Here is a 13,358-nt window from a genome sequence, read left to right on the forward strand (position 1 = left end):
AGATTAGATGCAAGTGAGGCTTTGTCTCCTCCCGTTTAAGTAGCCAAATGAATCCAGACCCCAGAGAACAAGGGGTCTCAGAACAATGTTTCCCAGATCATAAGCCAAGAAGAGTGTTTTTATAGGAAAACACATGCTACTGCATGTAACACCCAGTGAATATTTTCCTAAATCTACACAACAGACAGAGCCTGTGCTCTTCTTGACACAAGAAGGGTGTATAATGATTCTAAAAGACAATTAAATATTACAGAATAAACAGGAAGATACTTATACTGTTTTTGAAGGAACACTGACAAAACCCCATCACTTAAGAGGTTAAAAAAAGTCATCAAGAAGTCAGCTACTTATCTTGCTAGGAGCTTGCTTACGAAACAAGAGCTGTAAACCACGAGCTGTGCAGAGCTCAAGAACCACATCCGAAGATGTGCTGTCGTTGTCTCCCAAGGAGCAGCAAAGCAGCAGCCCCTCAGCAGCAGAGAGCATGTGACCCTTAGGCACACCACAGTGCCATGCTGCTGCCTTAAGGTCCCCTGTAGCAACTCCCACCTTACAGTTGACTCAAAGCAGGTTCTGCCTATTAGGTGATCAGAGGCCCCATCCAATTAAATCTGACTAATGACATCTAGGGACCATTATTTGGAAACCCTGCATCAGCAGGTTGTTTTTAAGAAGATAAGGAAATTAATAAGAAAAATCTCTGAAGACCAAAGTTCCTGAACTGACAAATACTCCAGCTATATCAACAGAAACTGATCCACAAAGCATGTCTTATGCTATTTTGGGTAAAGGACTGCTTATGTGCTGTGCACTAGAAGCAAACAGAAATGCGTGCTGACTCACCTGACCTGTGTATATTCTACAAACTGGAACCTGATAAATTCCGCTTAGCTGTGTCAATCTTCAGCTACATGGCCACTGAAAATACCACTGCACATGGCAACTGACAGCACTGCAATTTATTTACTAGTCCCCAGAATTCATCATGAGCCCCAAGAGTGGTTTCTCCATCAACTCTGCCCATTTTCATTTGGTAAACAGTGACATTTCCCCTGCTTTACAACTGAACCTAAAAATACCCTCTTTCATTTCATAACTTCCTGAACTTCATCAGAAATGTGTTTTATGCATCAAGCACAAGCACTGGGAACAAACTGGGGTTATGAATAGCTGTGAAGAACCAACAGAGGACTGAAGTAAATTAGGCATTGAAAGAATCATCTCCCTCTTGAACAGGGAACGATGCTTTGAACAGATTACAAAATATCACAAATTGGAAACCAACACATCCTCTTTAAAAATACATTTGCAAGAAAGCAATTCAAACAGTATTCATAGTTTTGAGGTTTGGTTTTTTTGCTCATAGTTTATTGAATGAAATGAAACAAAACAGACGAATACAAGAAATAAGATCTGCATTCCTCATGTCTCATCTCCAAGGCAGTCCTTTAGAGTGAACAGCTAGGAGCTCCTCCAAGTACAAAGGCCAAGAGAGACCACAGAGCCACAATACCAGAGACTCTAAAAAGGGCAAGAATAATAAAAGGCTGTTAGGCTACTTATATTAAGGGTTTAATTTTGGTCATATTAAGCCCTGAGATTCTTTTCCAAACCATGTCAGGCCAGAAATTCACCCTTCATGAGCATCACTGTCACCACCTCACAAGGAGAGTACACTTGAATCTGGAAATCTCTCCCACTATCAAGCTTTCAGCTCGGCTGTAGGAAAAAAACCCCACATCCACCCCACACCTGGGAGACTCTGCATCCCTCTCATCAAGCTTTTTAGAGACGGCACTACACTCAGTAAGATAACCACCTGTCTGTTATGATAGCACATACACAGTTATGTGCCACTCATGGGGTAACATTCCCAGTTAACCTTCAATTCAATTTAAGATTACAGTCCAGTCGCCCAGGGCTGAAAACTCCCATGTAGCCACCCAGCAGTCAGCAAGCAAATCTGCTTCTGAGCCCCTCGCTCCCCTGAGGGGCTGGGGCAGGAGAACAAATGCGCAGCAGGCTGCTGCTGTGACAGGGCCTTGGACCCTGAAAAGAATGCTTCCCCCGCTCCCCATTCCTGTGCTTCCCGCAACTCACTGCAGCAGGCAGTTCACGCGCGGAGAGTGCCTCCAGTGGCGATAGACGGAAACCGGCAGGTGAGGGTGGTGCTTGTAATCCCGCAGGACGAGCCTGACGCTGCAATGAAAGCACATGTCTTGAGCTGTGGCTTGCAGGCTGCTTACAGCATCCCACATCTCAGGGCAGGAATCTCTATCTAAGAGCTGTTACAGCAGAGAGAGGGTGGGATGAAGACTTGGATCAGAGGAGCAAAGGACAAAAAATTAAGACTTTCTGATCACTTACTGCTTGTATTTATTGGAGAGCAGAATGAACTGGTTCTTTGAAAGCCGTCTGACATCAAAGTGACAAAGACCTTTAAACTCCTGGTAAATCTGTCTCTCATTCAGGCCTGGCCAGCCTTGGACATGAACAACCAAGGCAGGGGGACGATGGCAGGGAGCATCTTCCCCAGAAAAATTCTGGAAAATATACAATATTGAGACATATCTGAATTCAAAAATACTACAGGAGCACTACGAATATAATCAGAAAATATGCAAAACATGACAAATAAATGACACAGCTGTATAATACAGCTGTTGGTGTAAAATTATTTTTCTTTTGTCCCAAGATTCATCAGTTATAAAAGCAAACTTCTTCATGATCACCATGGAGAAACCACCAGAGAAACAGCAACATAAACTGACTAGTGCCATCTTACAGAATAACAATAAGAAAACATTTCACGAAGCAGAAATTCAATTCATTTGCTGTTTCAAGAGGTCCATTGTGTCACTTGTTTGATGACAATTTTCTGTGAAGATGGGCTCCAGCACTGGTGGATTCTTCTCCTCTAATGAAGCCACTAACTAGGCTACTGACCTATGCACCCCACAAACTGGTCACAGACCTGAAATTCATACGCACAATGCTTGAAACACCACCTCGTATGAAATTCACTTGGTTCACATGCTCAGCTAACACGGTGAGATACTGCGAGAAAGAAGGATGAGCCTCCACTGAATCCCTAAATCAAAAAACAAAACAGAACAAAGTTTTGTTTCTCCCCAGTGCTGCACTGCTGCACAGTGTCAAGCTCTTCAATCAGTGACAAAATAGGTATTTCAGATCTTGGCATCTCCTACAGATGTCAAAAAGCTGCAAGCAAAAGGAAGGCTTTTGAACAGTTGCCTCTTATGAAGTTAACTGAAGGCACTGATTCACAGAGGTTTCAAAAATGGAAACTAGTGGAAAATTATTTGACCCTTACCCAAGTGAACTGAACTTGAGAGAGCTCATTCAAGAATAAAGAAGTCACAATGTCATTTCCCAACCTCTGAGCCATCGCATGGCCCCTGATTTCATTTTTAAAATGTCAGCTTTGACATAAATCTACTACTTTCAGATTTATAAAATAAAAATCTAATTAGAACATGACATTTCCAGTAACACTTTCTTTTATCTAAAAGGAAGGACAGCCTGCAAAACAAAAAGTCAGCCAGAGCAAACGGATGACTGCTTTCCATAGGACCACCCATGTAACACAATTTTCTGTAAACACTTACTCTGTGGATCTGCACAGTAGCAAATGAGCTGACATCAGAAGAACTAGAAGGAATAATGAGGTGGCATTAGAACAAAGCTAAAGAAACATACCTAAAAAAATAGAAAGCAAAAATTCACTAAAGTGCAGCTAAGTTACTAAGAGCAACAGACTGTATATAAACAAATATTTCTTAGTATCAAATAGAGCTACAGAGCAGGAAAGGAAATGCCAAGTCCCAATACAATCTCTGAAGGAGTGTTTAAGAAGCATTTTACCTGAACCACAGAGAAATGCATCATAGCCTGCCTCATGAGGAGATTCCTTCTCAGCTGTAAGTGTCCAACAAAATCAAAAAGTAGTAAACACATTTAGCATGCTTTGAAAACTGCGGCACTGCAGAATCCTCACATTCGTAAGATCTACTGTATGGAGGGGTTTTTTTCCCCCACCCTCAGCTGTTTCTTTCCTCACCTGAAAATTTTACACTCTGTAGAAAGTCTGTGCTTCTCCCATGCATTTTAAAACAATATCAACAAAAAGGCAGCAATTACATTAATGTCTGAAAAGCTTAGCAAGATGCACGTGAAAAAATTAACTTCTTTGAAGGTCTACATCAAACTGTGTTGTGTATGTTATTGATGGTATGGGAACTATTTCAAAATACAGGAGGCTCTGTGCTGCAGAGCTGCCAGGAGAAGCCAGAAAACATCTGTCTCACAGCCAGTATCACACCACATACTGGACACAACCTCCTGCACACACAGCACCACTAACCCTGGACACATTCCAGCCACCAAGCTCCTCTTACTTTCCAGGACCTCATTGTCATTAGCTCCCGCTACTTTCCCTTCTAGGACAGCTGTTTCCCCACATCCCCTGCCCTTTCCAAGTGCTACTGACTCTTCACAGCCTCAAGTTAGGCTCAGCTCAACTTAATGTCTGTGCTCGCAGCATGATGCAAACCTGCCCTGCATTACCCTTGGCAGGTACCAGGGACATGCAGAACATGGCTTCTTGGGAGCCCAGGCTTTGGATCTGGACAAAAATGTGTATCAGCACCTCTGTGCAAATTCAGCTGACCCAGTGGCACTCACCCATACTTTGCATGTGGTCATCCACAGAGTAAAACAAACCTCTTTTATCTACCCAACTTTGAAGATTTGCTTAAGAACATACCGTATCTTGAGCAGTCACTTGCAAGAGCTATAACTGGCCACAGTGGATCTTTGGGATTTAGGCTGCTGCTGAAGACAAGTTGATATGTAAGATTTTTGTCTTTCCTCAGTATATTAGAGACAAGTTCCTGTTCTCTAGTGACCTGTAGCTTCATTTCAGAAAAAGTTACTAAAGACTTTAAAACGAACTTTGGTAGTATTCCAATGAAAAGGCTAAAATGTTTACCTGAATAATATCTACCAGTTTTCTTCCTGAAAACAAACTCCTAAATACATCTTCAGCTTCTTCCTGAAAACAAACTCCTAAATACATCTTCAGCTTCTTCCTGAAAACAAACTCCTAAATACTTCTTCAGCTTCTTCCCTCACTCAAAACTTGTAACCAGCAAATCTTATCTAATTGCATACATTAAAATATGAGCAGAACTAAAACTCCAAGGAAAGGGGTTGACTAGATGGATCTATTTGAATGGGAAACCCTGAAGGATAAACAGACACCCACAGAATGACTGAACTAAAAGAAAGATCAAACAAGCATAAAAACTCTGAGAATCTGTAGTCTGAAACTGCTAAGAAACAAGCAAACAAAACCTCAGAATCCCATTACTGTTTTGATCAAATACCCATTTTGCATCTCCTTCTTGGGAGCATGGGGTAAGGGGAAGCAGGCAAAATTTTGCTTTCCTTAGCAAAATTAACATAAAAAAACTTAGCCACAAAAGAAGTGTCAAATAGGAGAAGTCTTCTACTACATCGGACTAAGCTCATGAGATATGGTACCTACTCGTGTTCTCCAGTTGAACACTGTATTTAGTTACTGCTTTGGGCTCAGAGCAGCCCTCTCTTAGGAGCAGGCATTTGAAATTAGGATGTATTTTCACCAAGAATTGAAACTTATTCATTTCAGAACATTTTAATTTTCAAGTTGCATGTACAGCTGTCTGCAAACCAAATTTGTGACCGATGAAGTAATGGTGATACAATATCAGAAGTGACTTACAACAAATAATTTACTACACAATTACTTTGTAAGAAAAATGTGCATTTTTTGCTCTTGAATTTAGAAAGACAAGAAACCAATTGAAAACCACTTGGGAGGAGAGAAAGTACGAACATATGAAATGACTGACTTGGAAATATCTTTCCAAAGAAAACAGAGGGATTGCTGAAGGCTATATTGCCCACCACTTACCTGCACAAAACTGCATACACCTCTGAAAGACTAGATACTCGAGGAAACAGATAATTCTAGAAAAGAAGAATGTGTTAGAAAACCAACCAAGACAGACCTCATTAACTCACTCGGTAACTAACCTCAACAAGAGCTCAGTTACTTGGACTGATGATTCATTAAATGAGATCTAAAATTAGAACGTCCCAGGGCAACACTGAGAACTGGTTCCAATTCTGTAACCACAGCACAATGAGGAAAGATACCCTCTCTTATGGGTGAAAAACAAGCTTTAACTCCAAACTAAGAGACCTGTGCATCTCACCTTCTTCATAGATTTTGTTATAGTCTTGGTGTCTATGATGACAGGAAACAGGTTGTGAATGTTCCTTTTAAACTCCTCATAGCTTTCTGAAAGCAAAACACATGTGGAGAAAGGCATCATGAAACTGGGGACAAGCCAATGATATCACAAGTTCATAGGAAACAGAGGTGACGGCAGACAACGATGCACTGCTCCAGCAGCTGGGGCTCAGAAGAGCCAACTATCACTGCCACTTGTGGGTGTCTGGGGTGGCAAAAGGCTACTGTGCCTCCTGTTCCACCCCCACTGCAAAGGCAACAGCCTGGGACAGCACCTATGTACAGCATTACCTGGAAGGGGCTTGTAGAACTTGTCATGAAGATGCATAAGGTCCATAAGCATGTTGTGTCCCACCAGGGGCTACGGGAAGAACACAAACATAACAGCCCATTGGAGCACATTTCTGAAGAGAGCTCAGAGATAACCAACTTTAGGCAAGCCCAAAAGCTGTAACCCTTTCTTACAGTAGACAGATCCACACATGCTCACCCAGGAGTCATTCAGGCTGCAAGGCTCACAGGAGGACTACTGCTTCCAGGAAATCAGACTTGTGGACTTTGAGGAGAGTATTTTTTTAGCAGCATTCTATTTTCAGTGGATCTAAGGAGCTAGGTGGATTTTCAGCTCAGCTGAACATTGGTAAAATGTTCCAGCCATCAGATTTATACACTTATTCACAAGGGCAGGGACAGTCTTTGCCTGCACATCACCCACAGTCTTCTGAAGCTGAAATCCATTCAATAAACTGCATACAGAACATAAGAATTTCCAGACAAAGTCAGACCAATGGTCTACATGGTCCAACAAACTGGTCTGTCACCTGCTGAAAAGCATAACTTGCCCAAAAGGCAAGAATCTGCTCAGTTTTCTTAGATGGTGACTCACGTTGTGTAACACCAGGAATTTTTAAGACTGCATTTAACACAGCAAATTAAAAAGACATGGAAAATGAGAGTAGGGATAAGGCATTTTACCTTCTTGGCTTCAACAAGTATCTGGAAGAGGTTGGTGAAGCCCCGGGCAGACAGGAGAATGAGCTCCATCTGACAGGGGTCACAGGAAGAGTTCTCCAGAAGCTGACGATGCTGTGGACTCACTTTTTTCACCATTACCTGGAAAGAACAGTCATTGGGTATCTCAGCCTGCCATGTTAGTTTTATGTACATTGTTTACTGGGGTTCAGTAATACTGAGGACAAGTTCAGCTTCAAGGCTGCAAAGGACAGAGAAACTGTACATCCCCTGGGATTTTGAGACTGTCTCACTTTTATATGGAAATCAGTGTTCCAGTAACTAAAGGGACCTGCTCTAAGGGTCTTTTATTAATGCTTCTCTTCTTAAGAGGAAGACCACTGGTAGGAACCACGGGGTTTTTTTGGAGCACAAACGAACATAGTTTAATTTAACTTGATAACAATATGGTAAGCTCATTGCATCAAAAACTCAGTAACAAACAGCAATCACACAAACTGAGTCCTCAAAGGCAATGTTTCAGATGAGAAGGCTTAGTAAATCTGACACGGTTGACATTGGTTATCAGACCAAAATAGGATTAATAAAAAAAAAAAAAGACTTCTGTAAACAACTTCTAAGCAACTGACTGATATCACACTCATGGCATGGTTTGAGAAGTCCACAGCCATACGTTTAATACAGACAATATTGCACCAAATGCTAAATAGCAGTAGCGAATAGCAAAACAGCAGATCATATAACAGAGAGTAAAAGTCTTCAAAGCAACTACGTGGCAAAAGTCAGCAAAGGAAAACCACAAAAAAGACTAAAACTGTACATTGTTGTGGAGGTATTGAAGGAAAAACCTAGTAAAGACACAGAGAGGGTCCCTCCAGAAGTGCCCCAAGGATAAGCATTCCAGTTCAATGTATTTTGTGGCTACCGAACAAATAGAAACCAGAGTTGCTCAGTTTTCTGTATACCTTTTCCTGGGATCCCACAATCAACATTCCCCAGAACATTGTCTTCTCTGCCTAGAGCCTATCATTAAAAGTACAAGCAACATTTCAAAATCCCTGCAAGAATGTCAGTCCTATCTGTCTAGACAAAAAGGTCCACATTTCCATCTCACCTTCTTGTTTCCAAGAGGCTCTGTCCAAACATTTTGGAGAGCCTGCCTCAGAACCAGCTGAACTTCAAGCACATGATAGTCTGCAATAAAAACAAAAGGAAAAAGAAAAAGGTAGTAAAAGCTTCAGAGGTGCAGACAACCCTCTAAGGAAAACACATTTTTCTAGACAGAAGGACTGACTAGGTGTTTCTCCTCCAGTGTATAGAAAATATTCTTGAACTATAATCCTGGTATGCTACCAAACACAATGACAGAAAGAAAACAAAACAAAACAACAAAGTAAACCAAAAACAACCAAAGCAAAACAAAAACACCAAACAAACAAAAACCCCACCAAAACCAAACAAAACCCACACCAAAAAAAAAGTCACAGTGAAAATTTCAGGCAAATAAGCTTTTGTAAGGACACAGAAGAAAGGATAAGACTAACTGAAAAGAAAAGAGAGAAAGGCTATTCCTCTGAAGAAAAGACACTCTGTGGTTTTGGAAGGTTTCAGAGCAACAGAACCAGAAGCCAACCATGCAAGACACATACCAATGCCTTTTCCCCCACAGTTGATAAGGAACTAACTCAGTTCTCTTCTGAGCAGCATTCAAAGAGACGCCTTAATCTGTCTTACTGCTTACTTAAATAAATGTCTTGTGCTCACCACTGCCAGACTCTATTAGGTATCAGCACCATATCTACTACAGCTGACCAAGTAGATAAAAAACAGCACAGTCCCCACCCCTTTTATTCCAAACTCTGCAGAAAAACATCAACAGACAAAGTCTTGAATACTCTCTGTCCTTCCTCAGCTTTTCTGTATTTTATTCCCTGACCTAAAGGATTAAGCTTTGGGTTCTGTGAGCAAACCTACAAATTATTCCCTGCTAAAATTCCTTGTCCTTCAACTTCTTCAAAACAGCACAGAAATTCCTCAACTCTGCTATACTGCTCTCAAAACCTAGCACAGGTGGTAAGTAGCCTGCTTATCCCCACTGGTATTTGTGTCTCCATGGTGCTCCTTGCTGCTCGACAGGAGAGGGCACCTGAAAGGTGACATGCCTTTCCTTTCTCCAAGGGGAAGAAAATAAACAAAAAAAACAGATCACCCAGGACATAAAGCAAGTCAAAGGTTACCCTGATTCAGAGCAACTACAAATTCTCCAGTTGCTGCTCTGAAGAAGCACAAAATTACAACAAAGTAGTCAAGTACAACAAAGCATGCTCCAAGCACCGAGACATCCACTTCCACTTCGGAAAGACCCACCACCCCAATAGCGCAGAAAAGCAGAGTCCAGAGATGAACTCCTGACAGGAACTGAGGTGTAAACTTGGGTAAAGAGTTGTAAAGGCAGGATGGGCACTGGTGCTTTCCCTCTCAAGAGAACAGTTTAAGAGAATGGGCAGCAAAGGACAGTAGCAGCCCCAGGGGTTCAAGAGAAGTGATGAAGCCACTCAGAGCCCACAGGTGCCTAAGGGAGGCACCCTGTTTCATACCACTCAGATCCTGCAGAATCATAGTCTCCTCTTCCTCTGCTACAGCTATCCAACAGGTCACTTCATCAATAACTTTCCTCAGCACATCCCTGTTCGCAGCACTAGTGCTGGATGAGGGGGAAAGAGGCAGTGTGAGAAATGCTCTTTACAGATGAAGCCTTGTGCCTTGCCGTGGGAATGCAAAAGCATCATTTCCCAACATTCACCCAATTCTCCACATTGGATCCTGTGATCTCAGTTTTGGTTCAGAGAGACTACAGCATGCTGGAACTGCTGGCACCAGTGCATTCAGACCAACAGGCTTCAAAAAATATTTCTACAAAACATCATCTGAGTGAAGCTGAGCCATCAACAGAGTCAGTACTGAGGAGCCACCTCTCTGAATAGTGCTCACCTGTGGAATGTCCAGCTACCTGCTAAGAGATGCTGCCTAAAGATCTTCTCCTGTACCTCATTCATGTATGGGATTCCATCTTTGAGGAACTGAGGGGGGGAGAAAAATGCCAGGTTGATTATATTCCCTTGGATTTTCCTGCAGTACATTAGAGAATTAGCAGGTTAGCCAGGGCAAACAAACTGTAGGCAATCCATGTATGGAGTAAAGAAAAGGATTTTTGTCAACTGGAATAATTGTTTTTGCTCTGCTTTTACCTTTCCTTTAATAAGATACTTCCAAGTGTCAAGATACCAGATGCTTCCTGTCTAAAACTGCAAGCTAGTACTCTTATGGAATGACATGGTCTGAATTTTATGGGAAACGTGGCAATACGTAAGACACAGGTAAACTGATACTTCCCCATCTTCGTGGCTAGTAAAGACACCCACAGGGGTCTCTTTAGTAACTTGTCAGCTCACCAGAGATAGGTGGGGTTTTGGGGTTTTTGTTTGTTTGCTTTTTGAGGCAGGAAAATCTGTCTTAAACTGACAAAGATGTGGTTATTGCCTCTATATTGGTTCAGAAAAAACAGCACTCACTATCCCTGTTGATAACAAACTGCATGATGCATTCAGAAAGATGGTATTTACCCCAGAAACATAGTGTTTAGGGATACTAATCCTGATTTCTTCTGTAATTGCAGAGATTTCCTATCTTCTGGATTTTTGGCAGAGAGATTACATACCTTATTGTAGTCAAAGCCATAATGAGACAGGAACTGAATGCTAGACGCAGAGAGGGTGAATTCGACATCCCTAACTCCCAGCATTGAGGGAAAGAGAAAAAAGTTGTATGAATGCACCACATACCTAAAATGAAAAGAAAAATATCTCTCGGAGATAACGACAAGAAATAACTCCCCGCAGGGGGACAATGTATAAAATCTCAACTGCACTGTCTTCATTATAACAGAAAACTGCTTTTCTACTTACTTGTTTGAATTTTCTTTTGAGAATATTGCCAGCCCTGTGAGAAAGAAATGTCCATTGAGATGGCAAAGTTTAGCTGCATGCCTACAGATAGTGTGCAATTTGATAAGGGATGTGAGGAAGCCCTCATGAAGTACATGTTTTCCACTCACTAATGTCACAGTGCAAATCTTAACAGCAACTGCCAGGCCACTCCTCAGCTCCCTGAGAGCTGAACAAGGACAAGCCTTTACTGCTAAGTGGGAAAAGGAGTCAAGTCTGATTAAATAAAAAAGATTGAGCAATGGGCAAGAGGCGAGTTGGTGATCAAAGTCTCTAACTATGCATGCACAGATGGGTCTGTGGTCCAACTACACTACAAAAATGTCTGGAAGGAGATGGGCACCAGAGTACTGAAACATGGGTTTAACTTCTCAGGTTTTGTTTTTTTTCTGTTAATCCCTAAAAGGCACACTAACATCTTACATACCCTAAGGCTTTGAAAAACATTTCAAATGATTTTGGAGCTTTCTTCTTGATTTCTTATTGGTTCTTAACTGTAAATGCCCTCCTCCACAGGCCCATTCTCATGTTGATTTTTTTATTATTTTAGGAGTATCAGAAATAGTAGCCTTCATTTTCTTCTGATAGTCCCCTTACTCATGCACTATATCAAATGATATGGCTTTGAATAGGAGCTGCCATTATATGCTTCTTGCTTACATCCTCTGCTTTAAAAGCCCTATATTTTTAACTGCAACCTTTAAATATAATCAACTTTAGACCAGTAAAAAGTATTCAGTCCACCTGACATGACATTATTTAAAATATTAAAAAGTCAATAATATTAAACATCAGAGCGCGAAAAAAAAACCCAAACAAATGTCTCTCTACAAGTATATTAAGGCCAGAGCCACCTACAGGACCCACCTGTTGGCAAAAGGCTGGTTACCTGTAAGACCTCAGGAGATCACTTTGTGTCAGAGCAGCACTCACCAAGCTGAGTAACAGTGAAGCGCTGAACACTCTGCCTGATCTTCAGATACCGCTCCACAGGGGAATCAAACAGGCTAGGAACAAAACCAGAATTGGGGAGAGCGGACACATGAGGGTTTGTTACACACGGGTTGCTCTCTCACAGAGCTAGAGCAACAAGTCTCCCTCACGTTTCAAGTCCAACAGCTTTACCTGGGCTCGCTGCTTTGTGGGAAAGTTGAATACAAGCCAGTAAACTCCGTATCAAGGGCTGTTGAGGTGGAAACAACACAGCAGAATTTGAAATTTGAGGCATGTACTTCACCAGCACCAGGACTGGGCTCTCTCAAACACTTTTCTCCACCATAACCTCTCTCAAACCCGCCGGCGGCAGGCTCAAGAGAAAAGGCAACCAACTGCTGTGGGACTGAAGCCTCCAGCTCCCTGATCCCTGTGGCAGGATGAGGCGACGAGGCACGGCCACACACACGTCCCACAGGAGGGGCTGGCTTCCGCCTGAGCAGCGTGTGTGCCCCCCAACCCCATAACCTCCGGAGCCCCCAGCCCTCCGAGTCGAGGCCAGCATCTCAGCGAGGGCTCCCTTCCCAATCCCTGCTGCCAGTTTTAAACTCCAGGCCTCGGCGGCCGCTGTTCCTTTACACAGCAGCGCCATTATCCGCTGCAATACACCTCACTGCTCGCGCCCCCACACCGGACAAGGCTAAGCCGCGCCCCTCCCCAGGGGAGCGGCGGCCGAGGGCACGGCTCGGAGCGGGCGGGCGGGACACCCCTGGGGCTCACCCACGAAGGCGGCGCGGCGGATGCGGCGCCTGAGGCGCGGCAGGAGCCGGGCGAAGCCCTCCGCGCCCACCTCCATCGCCGGGCTCCCCTCAGCCCCGGCCGCCGCGCCTGCGTGCCCGCCACTGCCCCGCGCGGCGGGACTCGTCCTCCGTAACTAATGGGAAAGGCAGGACCGCGGCGGGTTCGAGGATAATCCGAGCGGCGAGAACAAAGGAGGGGAGTGTTTTTTGAGAACCATGTCAGTTGAACTCTGAGGGTTTAGTACAGATGCCAGAACCGGGCCGGGCTCACGCCGCTCGCTGCTAAACCCCGGCACACAACCGTGGCGTTTATTTCTCCTTTCCCGGAGC

At 43.2% G+C, this 13,358-nt stretch overlaps 1 protein-coding gene across 6 annotated transcripts; it reads right to left on the reverse strand.

The window, feature by feature from the left end:
- Nucleotides 1-1,339: 1,339 nt before the first annotated feature.
- PNLDC1 (PARN like, ribonuclease domain containing 1) lies at nt 1,340-13,096 on the reverse strand. Of its 6 annotated transcripts, none has more exons than XR_001874578.1 (19): nt 13,009-13,096; nt 12,421-12,478; nt 12,229-12,302; nt 11,257-11,290; nt 11,010-11,133; nt 10,283-10,371; nt 9,889-9,995; nt 8,406-8,485; nt 7,295-7,432; nt 6,611-6,680; nt 6,282-6,367; nt 5,978-6,033; nt 4,787-4,854; nt 3,886-3,939; nt 3,630-3,672; nt 3,009-3,091; nt 2,368-2,543; nt 2,101-2,199; nt 1,340-1,521 (listed from the first exon to the last, which is right to left on the reverse strand). XR_001874578.1 is itself a non-coding variant. In XM_017813770.1 (19 exons), the coding sequence occupies exons 1-19, from the start codon at nt 13,082-13,084 to the stop codon at nt 1,449-1,451; spliced, it is 1,602 nt and encodes a 533-aa protein (XP_017669259.1). In that variant the 5' UTR covers nt 13,085-13,096; the 3' UTR covers nt 1,340-1,448. The 6 variants fall into 6 exon arrangements, 4 of the variants coding, with proteins under 4 accessions (XP_017669259.1, XP_017669258.1, XP_017669260.1 ...); XR_001874577.1 differs by having other exon boundaries at nt 2,975-3,091; XM_017813770.1 differs by having other exon boundaries at nt 2,992-3,091; nt 4,787-4,851.
- Nucleotides 13,097-13,358: the final 262 nt, after the last annotated feature.

Source organism: Lepidothrix coronata, unplaced genomic scaffold (genome assembly GCF_001604755.1).
Source record: "Lepidothrix coronata isolate B3197 unplaced genomic scaffold, Lepidothrix_coronata-1.0 Scaffold42, whole genome shotgun sequence".
NCBI classification, from domain to species: domain Eukaryota; kingdom Metazoa; phylum Chordata; class Aves; order Passeriformes; family Pipridae; genus Lepidothrix; species Lepidothrix coronata.

Excerpts from the sequence above, each read along its gene's own strand:
- PNLDC1 (XM_017813769.1), bottom strand. The coding sequence starts at position 13,084 with ATGGAGGTGGGCGCGGAGGGCTTCGCCCGGCTCCTGCCGCGCCTCAGG. Across the intron at positions 9,996-10,282 it reads GGTAGCTGGACATTCCACAG|CACTAGTGCTGCGAACAGGG; the intron begins GTGAGCACTATT and ends CCCCTCATCCAG. Across the intron at positions 3,673-3,885 it reads TGCATTTCTCTGTGGTTCAG|TTCTTCTGATGTCAGCTCAT; the intron begins GTAAAATGCTTC and ends TATTCCTTCTAG.